Source organism: Piliocolobus tephrosceles, chromosome 5 (genome assembly GCF_002776525.5).
Source record: "Piliocolobus tephrosceles isolate RC106 chromosome 5, ASM277652v3, whole genome shotgun sequence".
Classification (NCBI taxonomy): domain Eukaryota; kingdom Metazoa; phylum Chordata; class Mammalia; order Primates; family Cercopithecidae; genus Piliocolobus; species Piliocolobus tephrosceles.
This window is the reverse complement of record NC_045438.1, coordinates 63,946,038-63,970,540: the sequence shown is the minus strand read 5'-3', so window position 1 is coordinate 63,970,540 and position 24,503 is coordinate 63,946,038. Positions and strand designations below refer to the sequence as shown.

The 24,503-nt window shown below is 47.5% G+C and overlaps 1 protein-coding gene across 1 annotated transcript; it reads left to right on the top strand.

Moving 5' to 3' along the window:
* NR2E1 (nuclear receptor subfamily 2 group E member 1) lies at positions 1 to 23,070 on the top strand. Its single transcript, XM_023205965.3, has 9 exons — positions 1 to 768; positions 5,450 to 5,595; positions 8,810 to 8,897; positions 10,477 to 10,712; positions 12,066 to 12,212; positions 14,287 to 14,383; positions 14,771 to 14,920; positions 15,511 to 15,616; positions 21,567 to 23,070. Exons 1-9 carry the CDS (start codon positions 744 to 746, stop codon positions 21,727 to 21,729), a joined length of 1,158 nt encoding a protein of 385 aa, XP_023061733.1. The 5' UTR covers positions 1 to 743; the 3' UTR covers positions 21,730 to 23,070.
* Positions 23,071 to 24,503: the final 1,433 nt, after the last annotated feature.

Sequence of the window (24,503 nt, the reverse complement as noted above, 5' to 3'; positions counted from 1 at the left end):
ATTCCCCTCCCCGCGGCTGCCTGTCAGAGCGCTTCTGGAGATATTACAGGGGACCCAGCCCGCAGCGACAGGCACAAAGTCACGGGGTAATGAACTTCGGGGACCCTTCGCCGCTGCGTGCGCGGCTCTCCCCGGAAACCCGGACCTGGCCGCCTCTTCCCTCGGAAGATTTCCCAGCAATCTAGTTGTCCCACTCTGCGCTCGGTTCCGGCAGCGCGGAGCCCGTCTGCCTCTGAGACTGCGGTTGTGTTTTCCTTCTTTCCCTGGGAGACCAGCGGTCGGCAGAGATTGCCCACACTCTGCATACCTATGTAGAGGGAGAGATTGAAGACTGAGTGACAGGAATGGGGAAAAAGAGGGATTTCGCTCCGTAGGAAGGCCATTTTCGTGTCTCCATCTCTGTCCTTCAACATCCCTCTCTTGCTGTTCTCCCTTCTTCCTCAGTCTTCCTGTCCATCTCTTCATCTGTCGGTCCATGTGTGTGTCCATATCAAGCAGCATTCCCAGCAGCTGCGGTTTTGCAAGAGCCGGGAAGAAACTTAAGGATGCTTAAATTTCCACTGTGGAACGAATTCTGAGCGCCCAGGGAGCAGCACAGCGCGCGACTGACACCCACCTGTCCCGCCCAGGAGCCTTGCAGGCTGGAGGGCGGCTGGAGAGCCGCGGCGCCGGGCGGCGAGGCGGGCGCTGCCTGCCGGGACTCGGGCAGCGCCCACCAACCGCTCCGCCCCGGGACAGCCAGCATGAGCAAGCCAGCCGGATCAACAAGTGGGTACCTCTCCGGCCGCCGTGGGGCCTAGACGCGCAGCCTGGGGCGGGCAAGCAGGGAGGCTGGGGAGGTCCTGCCTGGAGCGCTGCGACTCTGAGCCCCGGGACTACAACGGGCGTGTGCGTTCGGCCCAGCCCTGTAGACCGTGAGTTGGAGCATTTCGTGGTGAGGGGAGAGCTGTTTCGTTGCCTCTGGATTGCTTGATCCCCCCTGTCTGGTGCGGAGAGAAGGTTACGACCCGCGCAGCCCACCAGTCGGATGAGTTGCCTCCATTTAGCCGCCAGGTGCTGGGGGGGGGGGGGCAGGGGGGCGGGAAATGGGCCGCAGTTTCAGGCGGTAGCACAATAATACACTCGCTCAAAACTCCGAGCTCCAGCGCGCAAAAGCAACTCTGTGCAAAGCGGATTTTGAATGGAATGCTTTGCACCCCGTTTCTAGCTATTTCAAATAATCCTGCAAACTGGGAAGCAGAAACAATTTAAAAGTCACATTTTCTTTAATCCTAAATCCGCGTAGGTCATAACTGGGGAATTTAAAGTATGGCGAACCACTCTAGCAAAGAGAGGACCAAATCCCTAATCCCAAGGACTTTTCGAGCCGGAGCCCAGCAGAGGCAGGAGTGCTCGGCCTGCTCCCTCCGTGCGCTTCTCTCCTTCCTCGAACTTCCTTAGTTGCCGGCTCTCCGAACGCCAGGCCGCAGCTGACCTCTCACCACCCCGAGACTCAGGAGCGCCGGGCTAAGTGTGTGTGCGAGGGCATTTGCTTGCACGGTGCCTGCGGAACCCAAGAATGTGCAGGCCCGAGCCAGCGTTGAGCAGGCGCAACCACGGTGCTCAGATCTCCCGGGGGCATTTCAGTTCCCGCCATCCCGTGGCCCACGGCTGAGGGGCTCCAGGGTCTGAGGCTGGGGACGACCGTTGCCGCCGCAGTCCCCATATCCCGAAGTTGCCTTGCTGCCCGTGTTGTTTTCGCGGATAGCATTTTTTGGCGCTCTATGCGTTCCTTCCCGCCCCCTCCCCCTTTCACTCGCCCTCATTGTCCTGAGTCTTTGAAAGTTGGGAGAATCGGAGATACTTCTGAGGACTGGTAATGAAGTCTCACTTAAGTGGGATGCAATTCCCGCCCTCCTACCCCCCTCCAAGAAGGAGGTTGTATTTTCACTTTGTCCATTGATTTTGCTTTGGGTGCTGACCTTTTAAAAATTAGAGTAAAATGAACGTGAACAAAAAGAAAAGGAGAAATATTTCGAGCTGGGGCAGAGGGAGCAGAGAAGGAGCCCTAACCGCGGCCGGAATGCAGAGCGGACCCTGGCGCAGGACTGAGTTTCCCGTTAGGCTCGGGCCTACTCTGGCCCTCGCTGTTGGAATTTCCAGGAGGCAAAGCGACCTCGATTTTTGTTGCCCGCATTCCCGGGCGTGAGTGTCCTTCCCAGGAGGCGCAGGAGGCCGTTTCTGTTGCATTCTGAGCCTCCATTGCAAAAACTGAAGCCCGCGGGTCTCGGCAGGCCTCCTAGCTCGCTCGCCCCGGGACAGGCCCTCGCCTACACCCCTGGAAGTAAGGAGTACCGGGCTCTTTCGTCCATTTCAGGGTGCGGAGCCGCTGGGGCCCTTGAAAGGTGAGGCCTCAGAGGCGAGGGAGGGGTGAGCGGGGAGCTCTGCCCGCCTGCGGCTGCGCCCCTGCTGTGGACTAGGAGGCAGGCCAACCCTCCTGACTTTGGGGGAAAAACCACAGCGGGCTCATTGCAGAAACTTTGGCCGTTCCAACTTCCCAAGAGCCTGAGTGAGGCCTTGGAAGTCTCCAGCCCCGGCTCAGGTCGGGACGCGGCTGCTGAGCTTTCTCAGGCCCGCAGGGCAGAGGCCCCCGCCCGTGGCGCCGCTGCATCTAGGCCCTTTCCAAACCGGTGGCGGCAGCCAACCCGAGACCTGCGTCCCTCGGGCCCGGGGCGGCAAGGAGGTCGGCGCGCAGCGGGCCGGGTCAGGACTGGGTCGAGCAGCCAGAGCTGCAGCCCCCGCCTTGCCCGGCTTCTCGCGGCTGGAGAGCAGAGCGATGTCACCCGGAGCCCCGCCTGGGTGGTAACGAGACCCTGGCCAGTCACCCCTGCAGCCCAGACTAACTTCTTTCAACAGCCTCTGATGGTAATTACAGTAATCGAAGCTGCCATATATCTTTAGGCAATTATGACACACAAAAAGCCCCGAGGGGACCCCCTGGCGAGGGAAGTTAAGAACGGTTTTCCAGCTTCAGGAAACTCCGGCTCGCCTCACGTCGGAGCTCACTCGGCTTGCTAAATGAGAGGAGCTTTGCAACGGGGTCAACCAGCTTGTCTCGTGACCCCAAGTCACCTTAACGTGGCTGGGTGGCGGAGTCTGAGGCACAGACCCGCTATGCCCCGGAATTTTCGCGTCCCTCCCTCCTGGGCCCCGCCCCAGCCCGGTTGCCTGTCTCTAATCTGCCCCAGGAGCCGCGGCTCGGAGGTCTGCGCAGAGGCAGGACTCGCACTGGTGGTGGCCTAGGGGGCAACAGTCCGGAAGCTCGGGCGGGGGAGTCTGAGGAGGGGCCCCCACCCTGCGCTGGTCTTCTCTCCACCCTCGTCGGGTTCTCCAGCGATGCTGTCATGGGCTTCCTGTCCGGATGGGAAGTGGGGAAAAAGAGACCCCATCACTGCTCCTCCCACTCACTCATCTTGGCATCTTCAACAGTGCCACGGGGAAGAGGACAGCTGGGGTGACAGTACTGCTGGGCCCCAAACGTGGACCCTGGAGCGGTCGGAGGGCGCGTGTTGTGCAGAGGATGGTTGTAAAATATGGAAACCAAGTTTACTGCTTCCAGAGTGAGTGCCGTGCAGAGGCGCTCCAGACCCGGTTCCTGAGCGACCAGGAACTCCCTTGGGCGCAGTGACAGGCCCAAAGGAGTGGAGGACAAGACCCGCTGTGCCCTCGCCTGGCTCTCTCCAGCCCCTCCCTCCCACAGCACAATCTCCCCTCCCGCCCTGTGGGAGAGGGAGCGCCGAGCCGGTGGCCGCCGCGCCGCGCGCCTCCCCTGCCCGCCTTTGTCGCCGTCCGAATTCCCATGCTACTCTTTTTGACGGGTCACTGGTGGCTCTATAGGCAGGTGCTGCCGCGGGGTTGTAATTACCCAGCAGAGCCTGGTCGTTACCGAACACCCCCCACCCCCAAGCACGGTCCCCCGCACTCTCTCTCCTCCCACCCCCTCCACCTGAGACTAGGCTGGGACCCAGGGTGCAAGCTCGCCCGGACGCCTCGGGTTCCAGGAGCTAGTTTACACCTCCGGTGCCTCGAGGCCCTCCCCGCGCCACGCCCTCACCTCCCCTGCTCCCCTCGCCCAGAAGTTTCACTGCCGCCCCTCCCCACCCCAATCTAATCGTAGTCCCCAACCCAAGCGCTTTTCGCAGAAGCTGTCGAATTTCAGGGAGGCCTGAGGCCGCTGGGGCCCAAACTGGAGGTCTTCGGATGGGTAGAAGAAGAGAAAAGCAAGTGTTAATAAGTCAATTGTTATCAACTATTGTTATTTTTAAAATTAAAGTGTTAATTAAGTTAACAGTTTAATACTCCCTTTGTTTTGGGGAGGAAGCATTTCTAAGTCCCTATAAACCGCTTCAGGCACTTGTTGGACTCTTGAACCTTAGAGGAAAAGAATTCCTCCCTTTCTAAACGGCCAAATATTACCCTCTCCCTGACACTCCTCAAGGGTCTGTGGCCACCCCAGGCTTGAGGGGATTCCAGGGAAAGTTCTCTTAAGGTGGGGTCCATGGGGGTTGGGGGGATTCAGCCTAGAAAAATCAGTCAGATTCTTAATTAAAAAAAAAAAAATCAGGCTCACACAGCACTGGAAAAACCGGGAGGAAGAGACCCATACAGGACCAAGTGTGTGGAGGCCAGTCGTCTAGGGAGAAAGGGCTTAGGAAATGGAGGGAGAAGAACGCCTGTCCCAAGCTAACCCGGCAGGGAACCAACAACGTGCGTCGCTCCCCTCTCCCTTGCCTAGCCCGGAACCACTTTGCGGAGAAAATAATTTTTTCCTAAAAGAAATAATTTCTCCAAAGCGACCCACCAAGCATTTTTTAAATAGGTAAAGCGAAAGTTGGCCAATTACCACTACCCTTATTATCATTAATAATCCAAGTATTAGCATTACAATAATAATCCTAATAATAACACCGCCCGGCGGAGCTCAGAGAAAACTCGATTGCCTTCCAGCTGCCACCACTGGTTCCAGCCGTGTTTGTTTTTCTTCTTTTCCCTTTTACATTTCAAGTTTGTCTCCTCGCGCGCTCACTAACAACTTTCTATGTTAAATGCAAAAGCGAAGGAGGGAGGCGGCCAAACTTTCCGCGGAGCAGAAAGGCAGTGGAGGGCCGCGCTGCCGCCCGGGCCTGCTGTCATCTTTTATTCCAAAATGGGTCTCGGCGATTAGAGGAGACCCAAATACATGTAGCGGTGCATGAATAATGCTCATTGTAGGAAACTGACACTTGCTCAAGGAAAAAAAGTTTGGCTATAAAATCACTTCATTATTTGCTTTTACCGCAGCTTCGGTGCTAATCCCTTCAGAGGTCAGATTGCTTAGCATCTCTCTCTCCCTCTCCCCTTTTCTCCCTCTTCTCCGCCCTCCTTTCCCTCTCGCCCCTTCCCCCCTTCCCGGTCTTCCCTGCGATTTCAGGCCGCATTTTAGATATCCCCTGCAAAGTGTGTGGCGACCGCAGCTCGGGGAAACACTACGGGGTCTACGCCTGCGACGGCTGCTCGGGTTTTTTCAAACGGAGCATCCGAAGAAATAGGACGTATGTCTGCAAATCTGGAAACCAGGTACCTTAGCCAGGGCTGCACTGCTGGCTCCCCTCTGCTGCCTCCTCACTCTTTTGTTTGTGCCAAGGCCTCCTCTGAGTTTCCACGCTGTTGAGGAGAGACCTGGCCCTGACCTCTCCCTTCCTCTCCCCTCCTTCTTGCCTCAACTCTTGGAGGCCCTTTGGCTGGGGAAAGGCGGGAAGAGGTAACGGAAGATATGAGTTTATAGGAGGAAGTCTGAAGTCCTAGAGCCTCCCTACACTTTTTTTTTTTTTTTAATTCTGACAGATTTTGACACTGGTTAAGGCCCATGCCCAGTGGCTCTAAAGCTGGTCCAAGGGACCTAAAGAATTTAGCATCTAAACCACAAGTAGCCAGAAGGAGAAAGAGCTTTGTTATTGTGCCTGCCCACCCCACCCTCACTCCTAGCAGCATCAAGCTCAGTCCCCTGATCACTTGCCTGGGATGCAGAAGTAAGTGGCACACAGACATCTGAGTCAAGGTCACCACCACCTTTAGCTGAGACCACCAAGTGAGTGCTGGCTACTTGAAAGAGAGGCAGTGCTTTCTGAAGAGCTGTGCCTTTTCAACTCCAGAGAAGCAGGGTTGCTCTGGAATTGGGCAGTGGGAATTCAGCACCCATGTGACCTTAGCTGTGCCTTGTCAGAAAAGGGCAGGGTGAGGAAGAAGAGAAGATTCAAAAGGAAGGTGCAACTGGGATCCTCCTCAAGCTTCCATATCCCTGTTCTCCTTCTCTGCTTAGAATGTGGACCCAGTTAGTGGTTTTGGTCTTGAGTAGGCAAAACTGTCTCAAAGAGACAGAGGAATCTGGCATGGGCTCAATATGAGCCAAAGCTTCCAGGAAGAGTGAGCAGAACCCCTTGACTCAGTTTCCAGCTCAGTAATAGGCTGGTTTTAACTAAGGAGATCAACCTTCTGGTCCCACACTTTGCCCTCTCCTTACCAGCCACTCAGACCCTCAGCACAGAGGCCTCCATTTCACTCCTGGAAAGATCCCTGAGGGTGCCTTAGTCAGAGTCATCCTTTGGTAACAAAATAGTAAAACACTTTTCACTAATTAGTAAATATAGGGTACATGTATACACATGCATACATTGTCTGCTGCTAGCGAATTGTTCTGATGTCTTTTTCTGAAGTCATGTCTGCTCATATCATTTTCTAATAGTTTTGGATTAACCACAAAAACAGAAGATATTTGCATTGAGATACATTTTGAGCTCTCTAGCCCTGTTACCTGTTTAATTGGATACTGTATCAGTTTCTGGCTTCACCATATGGACACATCACATTTTACATGCATAGGACTGTGTCCCAATAACTCCACAGGATTGTGCGATTACTGGGGGTTGTCAGATTTGAACTAACTTCTACTTAGATTGTCTTTTGCTTTTGTGCAGTGAACAGAATTGGAAAATCAAGATCTCTGATGTTGTGCTTGATCTTTTAAAAGGGGATGGCTACCAATTCAAGCATATTGATACCAGTCCAAGTGCTTGTAAAGGACTGATAATAGACTCATCAGGCCTGGTGTTCTTCTTGCAAGGAGAGTAAATGATCATAGCTGAGGCATTCATCCTTCTCTCTCGCATTAGATATTTATATACATTTGATCTGATTTGAAGACACACTTAAGAACTAATGAAGGTTTCCATTTTGCATTTACATGTTTATAAGAATACTGGAAAGATACCATCTGAGGATAGATATATGATTACATTTAATAATAAGTTTTAAAAACCTATTTATAATGAACTATTACACTGGCCAGCAAAGATGCCCTAAATGATTCACTTTGGACCCCAAAATTATTTCCTTTCTCTCTTATTCTAAGATTAAATTATATTCCAATATATTATTAACAGTAATGAGGACATTTAGAAATGAATGTGAACATCTGTCCCACCTTTATTTTAAATAAATCATCATATTTTAAATTGGAGAAGCATGAACTCATAAAACTGCATTCTGATGTGTAATTTTCCCCTAAAGGGCGTCAGGGGGAAAAAACATACTCCAAGTCCAGAGTATATGAATTTTTGAGATTATGAAGCAAAATAAAAAATACATTTATTATCTTTCCTCGCTACAAATGTAACAGTAGCAACTTCTATAAATATAGGAGAGCACACAATGTCTTAAACATTTTCTGTGTATAAAACTCATGAACATGACTCTTTATGTATCCATGCACATGTCCCCTCAGTAATGACACCTAACACTGAATAAATTCCAAAGGAAACTTTATCTGTAGATTTCCTGTTTCAATGGCTAATGTTTTTTTGGAAAGTTGCATTAGGTAAAACATCTATTTTCTCATGCATCTCAGATAAATATTTCTAAAGAAGTTACCACCTTTATTTTTTCAGTTACCATGCTAACATTCTTAGTCCATATTATTTAGACTGACAGTCCGTCACATTACCTTTCTGGTCCTGTTTACATGGTGGGCATTTCTATATTTTGCTCAAGCCTTGAGCTCTTCCTTTTTCACCCTCACCTTCTCTAGGCCTTGCCCTCCTAACCCCTCACCTTCCAGGAAGGGCTGTGTTTCTATGCACCTGGGCCAAGGCTAGTCTTTAAGGCAACTCTCAACTTGCTGATAATAAGGTTGGCTTCATACAAAAGCAAAAGTGAGGTAACAGGAGAGTGAAGAATAAATGGGAGAGATTTATCTGATAGATAAACGGGCTTGCCCAGAAAGTGGCAGAAAAAGGTAGACTCAAGTACTGAAAGCAGAAAGGATCGTTGGCGGGAGGGCGGTATGGCGTGAATCCTGACCCCAAAGCCAGCTCTTAACGAAACTCAGAGGCCTCCTTCTCTGGGGCCAAGTCGCTGTCTTCGGTCCTGAAGTCTCATCCCTGTTCCACCACTCCGCGACCGACGGAAGTTCCCCTACCGAGAGCCCCGCAGGCCTGCGGGGTCTGCTAACCCGGCTCTCTATCCTTCACCTGCTCGGAGAAGGACGTTTTCCCCTTGTCCGCTTTCTTGGGGTCCGGGACTGGCCCTCTTGAAGTAGCCTGGGACGTCCCAGCCCGTTCTTGATCTGGCCCTGCTCATGCCCAAGGCTCTCGCGTTTTGCAGGCCCAGGCTCGGGGCTCCAGGGCCTGCGGTCGGGCAAGGTCGCGCCTCCACGCCGTTTCCCCGCCCAGGTGCCGGCTCCGGGTCTCCCGCCTAAAGGCCAGGGGGACGGCTGACTCCCTGCGCTCTGTTCCAGGGAGGCTGCCCGGTGGACAAGACGCACAGAAACCAGTGCAGGGCGTGTCGGCTGAAGAAGTGTTTGGAAGTCAACATGAACAAAGACGGTAATCAGTGCATCCCTTTATTCCAATGTTGATTGAGTAGTAAGGAAATTATATGTACAGAAAATACTTGGCACTCCTATGCATGTAAATCAACTCCGGAGCGCTTCTTTCCAGATGCTGGGAATTGGCCTCGGGCTTTCAGTCGTAGCCTTCCAGTCTGTCAGCAGGAGCCGCTGGCGACCCCTAGAATTCCCCAGGGCAAGACCCATGCCCACATCAGGAACTTGCGCCACACAGTCATTTCCACAAAGGCAGCCCTTGGGGGGACCCCACTCTCCAGGGGACCGCGGCGCATTTTCTACCTCCGGTCCTAATCCCTCTTTGCAGCCCTTCGTGGCCACCCTTAAGCCTGCTAGCCTCCCCCAGGATCTTAAAGTCTGGATAGTCTCACGGGGAAGAGATCATACGGGCTGGAAGATCGCGGTGTGTTGGAAAAGGGAGGGCAGAGACGCGAAAACGCGCAATTTCCAGCCCGTTTGCAAATTCAAGATCAGTACGGCCATTGGGCCGATGTGAGCTTTTCCAGGGCCTTCTCTCTGTTCTACAGAAAAGAGGGAAAGGGGGCTGGAGAGGCAGGGTGACGCCCGTGGGTGCCTCGGACACCCAGCTCTCCCAAGGCTCTTAAACGCAGAGCAGCAAGAACCAGGACGTCAGAGTGCTTCCTGGGCCTGGAGTACGGTCCGAGCTGCGTCCCCAGCTGCAGCCTGTCGAGGGCGCCCCAGGCTCAGGCAGGGGGCGAGGGTAAAGGGCTGGAGGACACCGTGGGGCCTGGGAACAGGGTGCGAGTGGGTTTTGCTGTGAGGCGGCTCGGGCCGGGTGGCTGCTCCAGGAGGAGAGAGTCCCTTCCTCCGCGGCGCAGGAAGCCGGAGGGAGCGTCCAACCTGTTGAACTTGTGTATTGACAAGTTGTCAAGCTCGGCGGGCGGAAGATTGCCCTGAATTAATTTGTTTATTTAAACTGTTGGTGGTAATTGTCACATCTCCCCTGCCTTTCTCCAGCATACTAGGAGACGGGTTCTCCCTCTTTCCATCCGCTAGCAATCTCGGGACTCGGTTCCTTTTCTCCTGCGGCCCTCAGAGGCCAAAAGCCATTTCGCTGGGGGCGGGGCCTGGGGGTAGGGAAGGTTGTTCTTGGGCGGAGTTGGAAAAGTCTCTGCAGAGACGAGGTGTCTGGCGTGCACTACGCTCCCTCTCTTTTGGATGAGTATACCTCTTTTGGGGCGAGTATACCTGCCTACTCCGGCCCAGAGGGTCTCTGGTTTCCCTGCGAATCCCCTTCCCTGGTCGGAAGGAGCCCTGGACCCACCGAGAACACACTTAGTCTTGCTCGAGGCTCTGCCATTATCATGGCACTTTGAGCACGGGCCCCTCTTCTAAGTCTCAGCTTCCGAATCTATTCACTGTAGTGGTTAGACAATCTCAGAATCCCTTCCTCCCTCAGATTCCCTCTCTCTTCTTTTCACCTCTTGGGCGATTTTGCCTGCCCAGACTTGACATTGGGGCGGGGCTGGGGGGAGCGCCGCAGCAGCTGTGTCGCGACGTCTCTGATCGCCCGCATACGTTTCTGTTTGCCTCTGCAGCCGTGCAGCACGAGCGGGGGCCTCGGACGTCCACCATCCGCAAGCAAGTGGCCCTCTACTTCCGTGGACACAAGGAGGAGAACGGGGCGGCCGCGCACTTTCCCTCCGCGGCGCTCCCTGCGCCGGCCTTCTTCACTGCGGTCACGCAGCTGGAGCCGCACGGCCTGGAGCTGGCCGCGGTGTCCACCACCCCTGAGCGGCAGACCCTCGTGAGCCTGGCTCAGCCCACGCCCAAGGTCAGTGGCCTTGCTGGGCCCAAAGAGACTCGTGCCAGCGAATGGAGGAGAGGGACGCACCCAGTTCTTCTGAGCTGTGATGCGGATCAGGCATACTGGGGAGAGAACTCCAGGGTGCTTGGCTGGTCTCTGCATGGAGCTCCAGGCGCCCTGCTCTGCCTTGTTCAGCCAGGGGTGCTCAAACGTGAGTGTACAGTAGAGTCAACCTCCGAGTGGCTGCAAGTGTGCAGTCCCGATCTTATCCCCCCAGAAATTTCGTTTCTGTAAGTTTGGGGTGGAGTCCAGGAACCTGCACCTTTAGGAAACACCCACTGGTGATTGGTGGTGGGTGGAGCCCTCGTCTAAACCCAGAGGGCAGCCTCAGGTGTTCCTAAAGGCCAGAAGAACCAACGTTCATTTTTAGAGGAGAGGAGTTGGCTACAGCTGGAGGAAGTGCCCCAGAATTCCAGATCTTGGCCTGTATGCTCTTGGGTAAAGCCATGAGTTCCTAAGGCAAGAGAGAAATGTGGAGATCACACTGTTAGAACAGTTTGAGGAATCTGAGTTCATTTCCCATGGTTCCTCACCTACTTCTGAGGCAGGTGGATTTACAGCAGAGTTGATTCCATAGGAGCAGGGCCCAGCCTGAACCACCTGGAAAGGCTGCCACCTAAGGCCTACCCTCCAGGCCTCCAGCTGATACCTACTAAGACCCCCATTCCAGGTCGATGAGGGCCTAGGATGTCCCTCAGAGGAGGGCCAGCTGCAGCCGCACACTGCAGGGAAGCCAGACACCTGGGCACATGCACACGCACAATATTTAATATTGCTTTCTTACCCTTGATGTGTATAATAAGCTCAGGGAAGTAGTGTTATGAATATGTTGTCAGTTATGAATGGGAATGCTCTGTGAATGATTAAGATGTCTAATTGAAATATTTCCATAATATACTAATCCTTTCTAAAAATACTCATATGCATATTTGTGTTTGGGATGCCTATTAATTTATACTTTTTCACATCTATTTTTATTTACACAAATGCAAGCAGCTCTTGTCTAAATTGGGAGCCAGGCTTGGCACTTGGCTCAGCCCAAGGAAAATTTGCTGCAGGGGATAGAAAAGCCAGAGGACCCTCTGGAAGGGAGAAGCTCCCAAAGAATGGAGATGGACCTCCCCCAACCAGTATTACTTTTCAAACTCTATAGATAGAGATGTTTGATTTTTTTGCCCATCGATGGCAACTGCATGTTTAAGCAAAACATCCAAATTCCTTTTTATCCCCTTCCTTGCTTTAATTAGTAATTAAGTTTGTCTCTTCTTGCAAAGCTGTGGTTTCCTTACTTCTAGGTGTCTTTCTTTCTTCCCCACCCAGTACCCCCATGAAGTGAATGGGACCCCAATGTATCTCTATGAAGTGGCCACAGAGTCAGTGTGTGAATCAGCTGCCAGACTTCTCTTCATGAGCATCAAGTGGGCTAAGAGTGTGCCAGCCTTCTCCACGCTGTCTTTGCAGGACCAGGTATGACCACCAGAGCACTGAGGCCTTGGGAAAAAGAGAGCTGGGAAAGAAGCAGTAGCACTCAGTCTTATAAAACTCCCTCCATCCCCAGGTAAACCACCCGAGGCAGGCATCCATTCTTAACAGCAACGTGGAAACTACTTGTTTTTACTTGCTTCTTCCCATGGGCTCAAAATATCTACCTATATGATCCTTAGTAAGAAACGTAATTACATTATTTCAGAAAAGCTGGGTCCAGTCTATGAAAAACACACATACAAGAACATTACCTCTTTTTGTTTGATTGAAACAGCAAATATAATACCAAATTTTAAAATTGTAATGATGTTCTAAAACTGTTGAAACAATGTTTTACTAAGAACATTGGAACTGAGAGAAGTAGAAGGTGGTAAGAGTAGTAGATTTTCGGAACTGATGTTATTATTTATATTCTCAGCTTTATGTTCTCCATTGTGATGCTCCCAGTTTTGGTCATTAATTGATCAGCATGTAAGACCAAGGGGCACAGTGCACACCTCCTGCAGGCTAGGATCTTCCTCGATTCTTCATGTGCTTTTAGACATTTTGTAAACAAATAGGCATTTTGCATAATTCTGTGATTGTAAATGACATTCAGAGGAAGAAAAAGTGTGTGCAGTGAAACATTGTATTGTACTGAGACCCAGAAATTTTGTTGTTAGGAATATTAGAAATGCTAACATTTTTCTAACCTTAAAGAAAAGAAAGAAAACAAAGTGTTCCCAACCATTGGCTGTTACCAGTGCATTCACAGGAATTAATGACCAATTTTCCAAAAGGCTAATGTGTAGTTCTAAAAGCAAAGGATTTATGTCTTCAATTCATTTCATACCTAATTAAAGCATAATAGTGGCCCTTTATATGAAGTATGTTTCCTACGGAAAGATCAGGCAATGTGCTAAAAGCATTTCATCTTCTAGCATGAGATGTTCTTTTTTTCATGGCCTGCCCTTTCAAATATGGCCAGGATTAGATATTGTTTACCTTGCATTTTACAATTATTTCCTGTACTTAATGCAATAAAACTAAAAATAAAACATTTAAAAAATTAAACCCTTTGGTCTAATTGTGAGTTTGGTTACAAGCCTTCATGATTCAGCTCTTAGCTCCCAAAAGAAATCCTTTTACATAAATCATTTAGAATTGGCTGGTTTTTAGTTTTGAGATTTTTTAAGGTAGTTAGGTCCTATCTTTGAACAGGTTTACTGCTTAACTCTAACCATTTGCTGTGTGTGTGTGTGTGTGTGTGTGTGTGTGTAGATTGGCTTTTTTTTTTTTTTTTTTCAAAACAAGTATTTGTATACTCTCACCCAAACAAAATTTACTTACTGTCTGCCACTTAGCCCTTTGGTAGAAATCCTTCGACAAAGAGCAAACTGCAGTGAAATGGAATCTGGTATATTAATTTGGAAAAAGAGACAGATTTTCATTTTAAATATTCAATAGCACACTTTATTAGAATAAAAATGACAAGCACCTTGATGCTGTCCATTTATGGGTCTCAGAAAAATCACGCAGTGAGATGAGGAAAACTCAGCAAAACCCGATTAACATAATTACACCCTGATTTGCCCCGAATGCCTCTTGGGAATTAGTGATCTCTGTCTCTCTCCCAGCCCAGCCCCCTCAACCCTCCAGGAAGATGGGGACCCAGCTCTGCAAGTGTCTGAGGAATCCTCAACCCTGCTAATAGCAGCATTCTCTGTGAGGGGAATCCACCTGCTGGGCTGCTGGCATTTCATAAAGCCTCGGTCTCTAGAGGAGCTTCTAGGTGGTCAGGAATGGGTGGATACAAGGACAAAAAGGGCAAATCCTTTTCTGAGAGAAGGAAACTTTGGAGAATTGGAATGGCTGACTCTCAAATCCATGTGCATATCTATAGGCACCTTTTCAAAAGGAAAATATGGGAAAATAAGGGAAAGCTAGAATATTCAGAAAAAATTACCAAGACAGGCATTTAAAACACTTTTTAAAATAATGGAAATTTACATAGTGAAATTGTTTATAAATTTATAAATTACACACTATATTATATTATACATCTATTGTATGACAGCTGATGCTTTTGGAAGATGCTTGGAGAGAACTGTTTGTTCTAGGAATAGCACAATGGGCCATTCCGGTTGATGCTAACACTCTACTGGCTGTATCTGGTAAGAATTGCACAATTTAATGACTTTGTTGTAGAAATTACCATAAAAATACATTACTGAAAAAAGAACAACATGTAAAGAATAACAAATTCCTGCTGAACAATAGAGTATACCTGTCATTTATAAATCTATATTTAAATGCAAATAATGTTGTTTTGTTGTATTCATGACTGCTTGCATTGTTATTTAAATGCAAATTACTGTGTTTGTTATCATCCAAGAGAAGATTTTATATTAACTTTCATACAATATAGCCAGTTTACATGGAATCAGATATCTTAGAGTGACAATTGAATAGATATTGATATGCAGGATTTTGTCAAAAATCAATATTAAATCATGAAAATGCCTTCATATTAGAGTATTTATCCCATATTTTTATTCTAGGCATGAACGGTGACAACACAGATTCCCAGAAGCTGAACAAGATCATATCTGAAATACAGGCTTTACAAGAGGTGGTGGCTCGATTTAGACAACTCCGGTTAGATGCTACTGAATTTGCCTGTCTAAAATGCATCGTCACTTTCAAAGCCGGTAAGCAGACACAGACCCCTGTTTCTTCTCCTTCCCCAGTTTTACCACCTCACTAATTCAGCCATCTCGAAGTTTGAACTGACCTTTGCAAAAAGAGGTGATGGTTTTCAAGGGAGCTGATACTCTTAATCTGGCCCCATTTTTGATTGCTATGGGAACCTGCATATTCTGCTGGGCATCCACTTCCACAGAGGTGCATTCCCAGACCCAATTTATTTTTTTCTGTCTATTTTTAATTTTTAAAATTTTTTTTTGAGATGGTGTCTTGCTCTTATCACCCAGGCTGGAGTCCAATGGCACCATCTCGGCTCACTGGAACCTCTGCCTCCTGAGTTTAAGCAATTCTCCTGCCTCAGCCTCCCAAGTAGCTGGGATTACAGACATGTGCCACCACACCCGGCTAATTTTTGTATTTTTAGTAGAGACAGGGTTTCACCATGTTGGCCAGGTTGGTCTCGAACTGCTGACCTCAAGTGATCCGCCTGCCTCGGCCTCCCAAACTGCTGGGATTACAGGCATGAGCCACCATGCCTGGCTCCCAGATGCAATTTCTATGCTGTCTATCACAGTTTCCTGGTCTTCATTTCTAGTTCCTACACATAGTGGTTCTGAACTGAGAAGCTTCCGGAATGCTGCTGCCATTGCGGCCCTTCAAGATGAGGCTCAGCTAACGCTCAACAGCTACATCCATACCAGGTGACCCTTGTTTGCCTTGAACATGTACTTAAGAAAATTGCCTCATTGTGAACGTCTGAGCAGGCGGTAATAAGCCAGTTCAAACATTGTGACTAATTATCTTGTTGCCAGCCAGTTAATTTAGGGAGAATCCATGTCGTTACCTATCATCTCAGCAAATCTAATTAGATGATCAAACTGAAAGCACTGTCAGACATATTACAGATGTCCTGGTGGAACAAACTAATCCATCAAAATAATGGAACAACATTTGTGTGAATGGGTATGGAGGGGTCAAAAATGAAGCCCAGGCCAGGCATGGTGGCTCACGCCTGTAATCCCAGCACTTTGGGAGGCCGAGACAGGTGATCACGAGGTCAGGAGATCGAGACCATCCTGGCTAACACGGTGAAACCTCGTCTCTACTGAAAAATACAAATATTAACAATTAGCCAGGCTACTCGGGAGGCTGAGGCAGGAGAATGCCGTGAACCTGGGAGGCAGAGCTTGCAGTGAGCCAATATTGTGCCACTGCACTCCAGTCTGGGTGACAGAGTGAGACTCCATCTCAAAAAAAAAAAAAAAAAATGAAGCCCAGAGTGTCATGGTTGGTATGTGAGAGAGTGGCCACATCATCCTTGAGAAAACACAGGTGCCTTTCTGCAGATGCCAATCTCAAATAAAAGGATGAGAGAACTTTCCAGAGAGGTTTTTTTTGAGACAGGGTCTTGCTCTGTTGCCCAGGCTGGAAGGCTGAAGTGCAGTGGCATGTGAGCATGGCTCACTGCAGCCATGAACTCATGGGCTTATACAATCCTCCCACCTCAGCCTATTGAGTAGCTGAGACTACAGGTGCATGCCACCACACCCAGCTAATTTATTTATTTATTTATTTATTTTTGAGATGGAGTTTCACTCTTTTACCCAGGCTGGAGTGCAGTGGTGCAATCTCTGCTCACTGCAACCTCCGCCTGCAAGCTATTCTCCTGCCTCAACCTCCCAAGTAGCTGGGATTACAGGTGCCTGCCACCACGCCTGGCTAATTTTTGTATTTTCAGTAGAGGTGGGGTTTCACCATGTTGGCCGGGCAGGTCTTGAACTCCTGACCCTGTGATCTGCCTGCCTTGGCCTCCCAAAGTGCTGGGATTACAGGTGTGAACCACCACACCTGACACAACTAGCTAATTTTTAAAGTTTTTGTAGAGACAAGGTCTTGCTATGTTGCCCAGGCTGGTCTCGAACTCCTGGCCTCAAGTGATCCTCCCACCTAGGTCTCCCAAAGTGCTGGGATTACAGGCCTGCGCCACTATGCCCAGCCTAGAGAAGTCATCTTTTCACCTGTCATAACTGTTGTTTGGCCTTGGTGACTGGGATCTATTATTTTGAGTCATAACATCTACTGGGTTACCTCTGGCCTTGCAGGGCCCACATGCAGAGGCTGTTCTTGACTGTTTGTAGGAACTCTCAGAGACTGGGGCTCTAACAAAGCTCCTCCTGGCCCAGCACTGGGCAAGCCCATCAAGAAGTATAGACTGGGGGCTGAGGTGGCTCACACCTGTAATCCCAGCACTTTGGGAGGCCAAGGCAGGCAGTTCACTTGAGCTCAGGAGACCAGCCTGGGCACAACATGGCATGACTCTGTTTCTACCAAAAGTTAAAAAAAAAAAAAAAGAAGTATAAATTTTATTATGCCATTGGTGGGGGGGTGGGAAGCCTGGCTTTTAAAGAGAAATGGAACATTTCTAGTTTCCTGAGTTAGGACTGTGGTAGATTTGAGGTTGAAATAGAGTTGCTATTCTCTAGGCTGATTTGAAAGGAACCTGCGAAAGCCCATCTCCATAATCTCAACATCAGTTATAGACACTGTGGTGGGAATAAATACATCAAATGGGTAGAGGCTGTTAATGCCTCCCTCAACTAATGGGTCAGAGAAATCCCAAGTCAACTCTGTCCATTTGGGGTGATACCACTTCTGCTAAGGTCTCCCTATTTCTATCATAAACCCTCTTTTGAATACTAAATGAATAACACTGTTCCCTGTCCATGGAATATCACTGAAACTATGTTGATAGTGCACCTGTATATGTTTTTCCAAATTAAAATGCCAGGATTTGAAATTTTTAATGCATATCGAATTACAGAATATAGATAGTAGGCAGTTAATATTTGTTCAAAATTATTAAATGGAGCAGTACATAATCTGGGTACTTCCACTAACTTGTAGGCCGGGCAGAGTGGCTCACGTCTGTAATCCCAAGCACTTTGGGAGTTCAAGGAGGGTGGATCACCTGAGATCAGGAGTTCAACATCAGCCTGGCCAACATGGTGAAACCCGTCTCCACTAAAAATACAAAAGTTATCTGGGTGTCATGGCATGCACCTGTAGTCCCAGCTACTCGGGAGGCTGAGGCGGGAGAATCGCTTGAAGCTGGGAAGTGGAGGTTGCAGTGAGCCGAGATTGTGCCACTGTACTCCAGCCCCAGGTAACAGAGTGAGTGAGACTCTGTCTAAAAAACAAACAAAAAAATAAAAAAACAAAAAAACAAAAACAAACTAACTTGTATGTACTAACTGACCTTTGACATTTAGAATCATTATAGTATTAAGAACTTAAAAATGAGGCCGGGCGCGGTGGCTCACGCCTGTAATCCCAGCACTTTGGGAGGCCGAGGTGGGTGGGTCACGAGGTCAGGAGATCAAGACCATCCTGGCTAACACGGTGAAATCCTGTCTCTACTAAAAATACAAAAAATTAGCCAGGGGTGGTGGCGGGTGCCTGTAGTCCCAGCTACTCGGGAGGCTGAGGCAGGAGAATGGCATGAACCCAGGAGGCGGAGCTTGCAGTGAGCTGAGATCCGGCCACTGCACTCCAGCCTGGGCGACGAGCGAGACTCCGTCTCAAAAAAAAAAAAAAAAAAAAAAAGAACTTAAAAATGAGAAGAGCGTGGTATTCAGTTATTGATCCAGTCAAGCCTTTACCGAGTACTGGCCACATGCGGGGCTGCAGGTGGGCATTACGGGATACCAGAAGGAGCAAGACACTGCCCTTTATCATCGCAAGCAGTGGGCAGCAGTGTCACTCCAATCCAAATAGAGAAGAGAGGAAAGCAACGTGGTGAGTGTGAGAGATGAATCCTAGACAGAGGGAGTGAGGGAAAATTGGAAAGGCTGAAAGTCTGATTGGTGGAGGAAGGAACATGTGAGTTGGTCCTTCAATAGGAGGAGGATTTCAGCAGGAGAGAAATTGTGTCTTGAGAGTGGTGGAGGAGCTGGTAGGCGTCCTGTGGGAAGTGCCAGGGAGGTGAGTGAGGAGGGGAGCCTGGTGTGCCAGGAGCTGCTGATAGGGTGGTCCAAGAGAATTCAACCATGGGTTAACAACAGCCCATTTTAGAGAAATGGCAAGTAAACTACATCTCCCCAACACCCCAAAAGAAGAAAATCATGTGTGGAAAAAACACATCTGCTTTGCCATGGAATTCGTATTATTTCTATTAAATATTCAAATACTAAATATTAAATAAGTATCTTATTTCTTATTAAATAATGGAATTATGGAATTTCTTATTTTATGGAATTCTTATTTCATTCTGATATCAGCTACAGCTGTAATTTAATATTTATATCTAGGGTCATATATGTGACAAAAATGACTATGCCTTATTTCTTAGCCCTTCAAATCAGTGAACACTTTTGCCTCCAGCACTTTCCTGTCTAGAAAAATAAAATCTGAAATTGAAATGAAAAGTTAACATGCAAACTGAAATTGAGCCTAATTGTATATTACAGCTCTCTAAGCTATTTCTCTAATTATCCAGGATGTAAGGAGGAGCCTAGGAATTGACATTCCACACAAACTATATGCTATACTGAAGATCAAATGTGCAAATCTGTAATAGACCTAAAACACTTAAACCTGAAAGAAAATCCAATTATTGATGCTAATGGATGAAGACAAGGGCATAGATATTCTAAAAAATAATTTTGATTAGTCAGACTCCCTCTCTCTCTCTCTCTTTCTCTGTCTGTCTCTTTCACACACACACACACACACACACACACACACACACACACACACACACACACACACACTTTTTGTTTTGAATGTCCAGGCTGTGTTGCAGTGGTGTAATCGTGGCTCACTGCAACCTCTGCCTCCTAGGCTCAAGCAATTCTCCCACCTCTGCCTTCTGAGTATCTGGGACTACAGGTGCCCAGCGAATTTTTGTAGAGATGAGCCTTGCTTTGTTGCCCACGCTCATCTTGAACTCTTGGGCTCAAGCGATGCTCTTGCCTCAGCCTCCCAAAGTGCTGGGATTACAGGTATGAGCCTACCACACCTGACCTCATACATTGCTTTCTGGTAGTACTGTATGCTACATATAATAGACAATTAATTTTTGTTGACTGACTAACCAACCCTTTCCCAACTAGAGAATAAAATAAGTGGGAGAGTAGATGAGTGGGTAATCTGTTTGCAGAAAATCAGGAGTTGGTTGTCTATGGATTCCCCCAAATTCATCCTTTCTGAAAGTGGTGATTTCTCACAGTGGTTTCTCACCATGGGAAGTGTTCAGCATGCTGGGTGGATGCTGCAGATGGCAGAGGTCGTCCAGGCAGCCACCGCCTCCAGCTTGCTGCAGAGTTATCTCTACTATGCCTGGTCCTGGGAAGGGAAATAGAGCTGTTGAAGAAAAAAGTGGCCAAGGTGAAAGGGAGACATGGATTTGGGGATTACTTTCCAAGAAACATTAGAAATACATTCAACCAGGAGAACAAGTGGTAGGATTTAAGTTTTTTTTTTTTTTTTTTTTTTTTCTTTTTTTCCTTTTTAATGTAGATAAGCTTCGCCATTTCCACACCACACTACTAGATGTGGTCTGGTGGCCCCTGTCCCCAGGTGGTCATGAAAATGGGCAGTGGAAGAGTCAGCTGAGGTCCTGAGAGGCCCAGAATGAACTATAAGCCTTGTCTTCTGTGGAAGAGAAGGACTCTTATGTGCCCAAAGCTAAATAGACAAGCATGAAAGTTGCTCCCCTGAACTTTATTTGCAGAGTGAAGTTATCCAGCAGTTAAACACAGCCACCTGACTCCTTTGAAGGAATTTTGATATCCCTTAGCTTCTAGCACCTTGTGGCCTGGGTTGAACCCAGCTTAGTCACAGATGTGTATCCCAGAAGGTCAGTTTTTAGGTGTTTCATTTCAGTGGAGGGAGCCTTCCTTATGTATATTGATATCTAATGCTAACTATTGGCTGAAGAAGTGTCAGGGCTGCAGTGAGGAGGTGGATGCAGGCATCTAAAGGCAGCAGAAGATTGAACTTGCACATCTGAGCACAGATATATGTTGGACATCAAGAGAGGAAATTGTTAAGCAATTTCTCACATCTTTAATTACATGCCAATTTCATTGACATGAGAGTTGGGTGGCACTGCCCCAACAGAACTTAGTCTTTAATTTGCAGTGTAATAAGGATGGAATTATTCCTGAGAGAGACTAAGTATAATGCCTGAATAATAATTTGGAGAATTGCTTAGAAAAAGAAGCCATTTTATGTGAGGGAAATAGCCTTGTGAAGGAGTCCTGAGAATTAGAAAATATGTATTCCGTTGCTAGCTTTATCCTCAACGTCCTGGTCATTTTCTACAATGGAAATCTTAAATTTATTATTTGGCTTAAAATTAGTATTATGTTTCTTAAAATTCTTTTTTTCCCCAAACAAAATGCAATCCTTTTGTTAATGCAGAGAGAGTGTCTGTGTGATTTTGGCAGCATCATTTATGGTCTCCCTGCCTCAAGTAGTCTACCTGCAAAACAGGGACAACAGTGCCTGTCCAGACTTCGCTGCAGGGAGACTGTGTTATTCAGGAGACCTAGATCGGGAATGCAGGAGATGATGTATGTTCAAGTATGAGACATTAGTTTCCATGAGTAATGGACTCTGACCTTGTTTTCATGGCTTCTCATATTCCAGATATCCCACTCAACCCTGTCGCTTTGGAAAACTCCTGTTGCTTTTGCCAGCTTTACGTTCTATTAGCCCATCAACTATAGAAGAAGTGTTTTTCAAAAAAACCATTGGCAATGTGCCAATTACAAGACTGCTTTCAGATATGTACAAATCCAGTGATATCTAAGCTCACAAGGTACCCACTTTTCAGGATGGGACAGTATCAGATGAACTTCAACCCACGGAGAACAAGCCTCAACTAACAAACCCTTCAGGAAGCATACACCGGGGAATGTGTAGCCTTCAGGAAAAAATGCCAGTTGACACAAAACATTCCAGTAGCTATGACCTGCCGCCCTGACCAGGGTAGGGAGGCTGGGAAGGAGAGGGGTGCAACAGGACCGCCTGCGCTGAAAACTCACTGCTGCCATGCCCTGGGAGGGGGCAAACTGGGGGTTGCCACAGGCCATGCCATTCTGCCTCTTACCTGGAAGATCAGGCTGAACGATCAAAAGCTGAAACATAAGTAGTGCTTTCTTTTCCTTTTTAGCATATAAAGTTTGGTAACCAAATATAGCTCTGTGTATAACATCATACTGCGGCCTTCAGAACTACGTTATGTTGGAGCATTTATTTTAAAAATAATGGTAGGTTTTAAATTAAAAGTGTTATCAAAAGTTTCCCCTCTATTGTAATACATTATTAAATGGCCTTCAGAACTGAGTTAATAAGTGAAAAGTAGCTTATGCTATGTGATTTGCTTTTTCGCTATTTTCTTTTTTCTTTTCTTTCTCCTTCTTTTGTTCTTTCTTTCTTTTTCTTCTTTTTTAATACCATAGGCCAGGCAACCTTGTCAAAGGAATTGGTGGACAAAATGAGATTCTCACCAGGACTTCAGGTTGGATAACATCTCAAAAAGAGAAGAGCTTTACTAAAGAACATAAGTCAAGGGAGGATGAATCAAAACAGCAAAACCAAATAAAGTGGAGATGAGTGATTGAGTGAGGTAGATTGCTGTCCCGTTAACATAGTGCTGAAACCAAAGGCAGTGGGGGTCCAAACTCATGGTGCAGCAAGTCACACCAGACAGGAAACGAGTATGGATGCAATTGCAGAAGGAACTTCAAGGAGATGAATGCTAAGACGGCTCTTGATTGATCCATTGCTAACAGCCTGAGACTCTTCAATGCCTTTCCGAAAACTGGTTTCTAGTAAAGCCTTGAATGAACATACACATACACACACACACACACACACACACACACACACACACCGTCCTACACTTTAAGCTGCTCCTTTGGTATGACTCTATACTTATGGAAATGTAGAAACAAACATTTTTAAATAGCTGCTGTACTTTTCACATTTTGATTTATTAGGTACTAGCACTGAGGGAAAACATTCAGCACTTGGACTATTATAGGAGGAGTAAAACTTTCCTTGTACAAAGTGAATTAACTGATTTGTGAAGTTAAAGGTTGTACTCATTGTATTTACAAAGAATAAAAATATATTGAATTTAAATGAACTCTGCCTGATTTCTTACCCTCCCTCTCTGGCTGGTTCTCACCCACCAGAAACAAGGTAGGGGCAACAGCTGGTGTTTTTTTGTTTTTTTTTTTGTTTTTGTTTTTTTTTTTTTGAGACGGAGTCTCGCTCTGTGGCCCGGGCTGGAGTGCAGTGGCCGGATCTCAGCTCACTGCAAGCTCCGCCTCCCGGGTTCATGCCATTCCCCTGCCTCAGCCTCCCGAGTAGCTGGGACTACAGGCGCCCGCCACCACGCCCGGCTAATTTTTTGTATTTTTTTAGTAGAGACGGGGTTTCACCGTGTTAGCCAGGATGGTCTCGATCTCCTGACCTCGTGATCCACCCGTCTCGGCCTCCCAAAGTGCTGGGATTAAAGGCTTGAGCCACCGCGCCCGGCCTAACAGCTGGTGTTAAAACTGAAGCTCGGAGCACTCCAGCATAGAGCCTGCAGAACCGAACTACAAAGGCAATTTCCTTCTTACAGTGAATACCATTTGGAAAATGATGAATAAAGAAATAAAACATAAGATTCTGTTCTCTACAGCTCTCAAATGTAATTGCATCTGTTAGAAAAATTGCTGTGTGAGGAAGAAAGAGGCCGATTAACAGTCTTCGTTCCTTCCTCTGTTTCTAACTCTCTTGTCAACATTTCAATCCTGACCAGACACTTGAAACCATTTAATGGTCAAAAATATGAAGTATGATAAAGTTCATATGGTGAGTAAGATGTGGAAGGAGCAGTAGAAAGGTCATCCAGATGTTCCCAGCAAGTCTTAAGGCACTGGTCCCACAAGGAAAGGCCAGAGATAGAAATCAGAGGTGCCCAAGACCACAGGCACTGTGGACTCCTTTTGGGTGGCGGCTCCAGCAAGAGATGCTCGTGCCTCTGCTCTTGCTAAAATGGCCTTGCAGACTGCATATGTGAAATTTCAATCAGCCGTGCACTTCTTGTCTACTTATTCTACAAAGAATGAGAATTGGTCTTAAAGAAAAGCACAGTACTCAAAGATTGTGCAAAATGTCCCTTGCAACACTGTTTGTATTTAACAACTTTAATATCCATTGTCAGAGAATAGGTACATTGTAGTGAATACAGACAGTGTTGCCATAGGCAAAGTGAATGGCTAGAGCTAATGTATCAACATGGGTAAATCTGAAATACAGTGTGTTTGTGTGTGTTATGGGGAAAGTAAATTTCAGAGGACACAGACAGCTTAGTATCATTTATATAAAGGTTTACAACCTACAGAACAATACTAGACAATGTTTATGGGTATATAAATGTATAGGAAATATTTAAAATAGGCATGAGTATTATAAATACTAACTGCTTGATAGTGGCTACTTCCAAGAGATGGGATGGGTGAAGCATACTTAAGAGGACCCTCAAATGTTTCTGTAATGGTTAATTTCATAAGAAAAAAACACTCAAAC

Coding starts and splice junctions, on each gene's coding strand:
- NR2E1 (XM_023205965.3), top strand. CDS start 744: ATGAGCAAGCCAGCCGGATCAACAA. Junction 14,384..14,770: donor CACTCTACTGGCTGTATCTG/GTAAGAATTGCA, acceptor TTTTTATTCTAG/GCATGAACGGTGACAACACA. Junction 14,921..15,510: donor CATCGTCACTTTCAAAGCCG/GTAAGCAGACAC, acceptor CTTCATTTCTAG/TTCCTACACATAGTGGTTCT.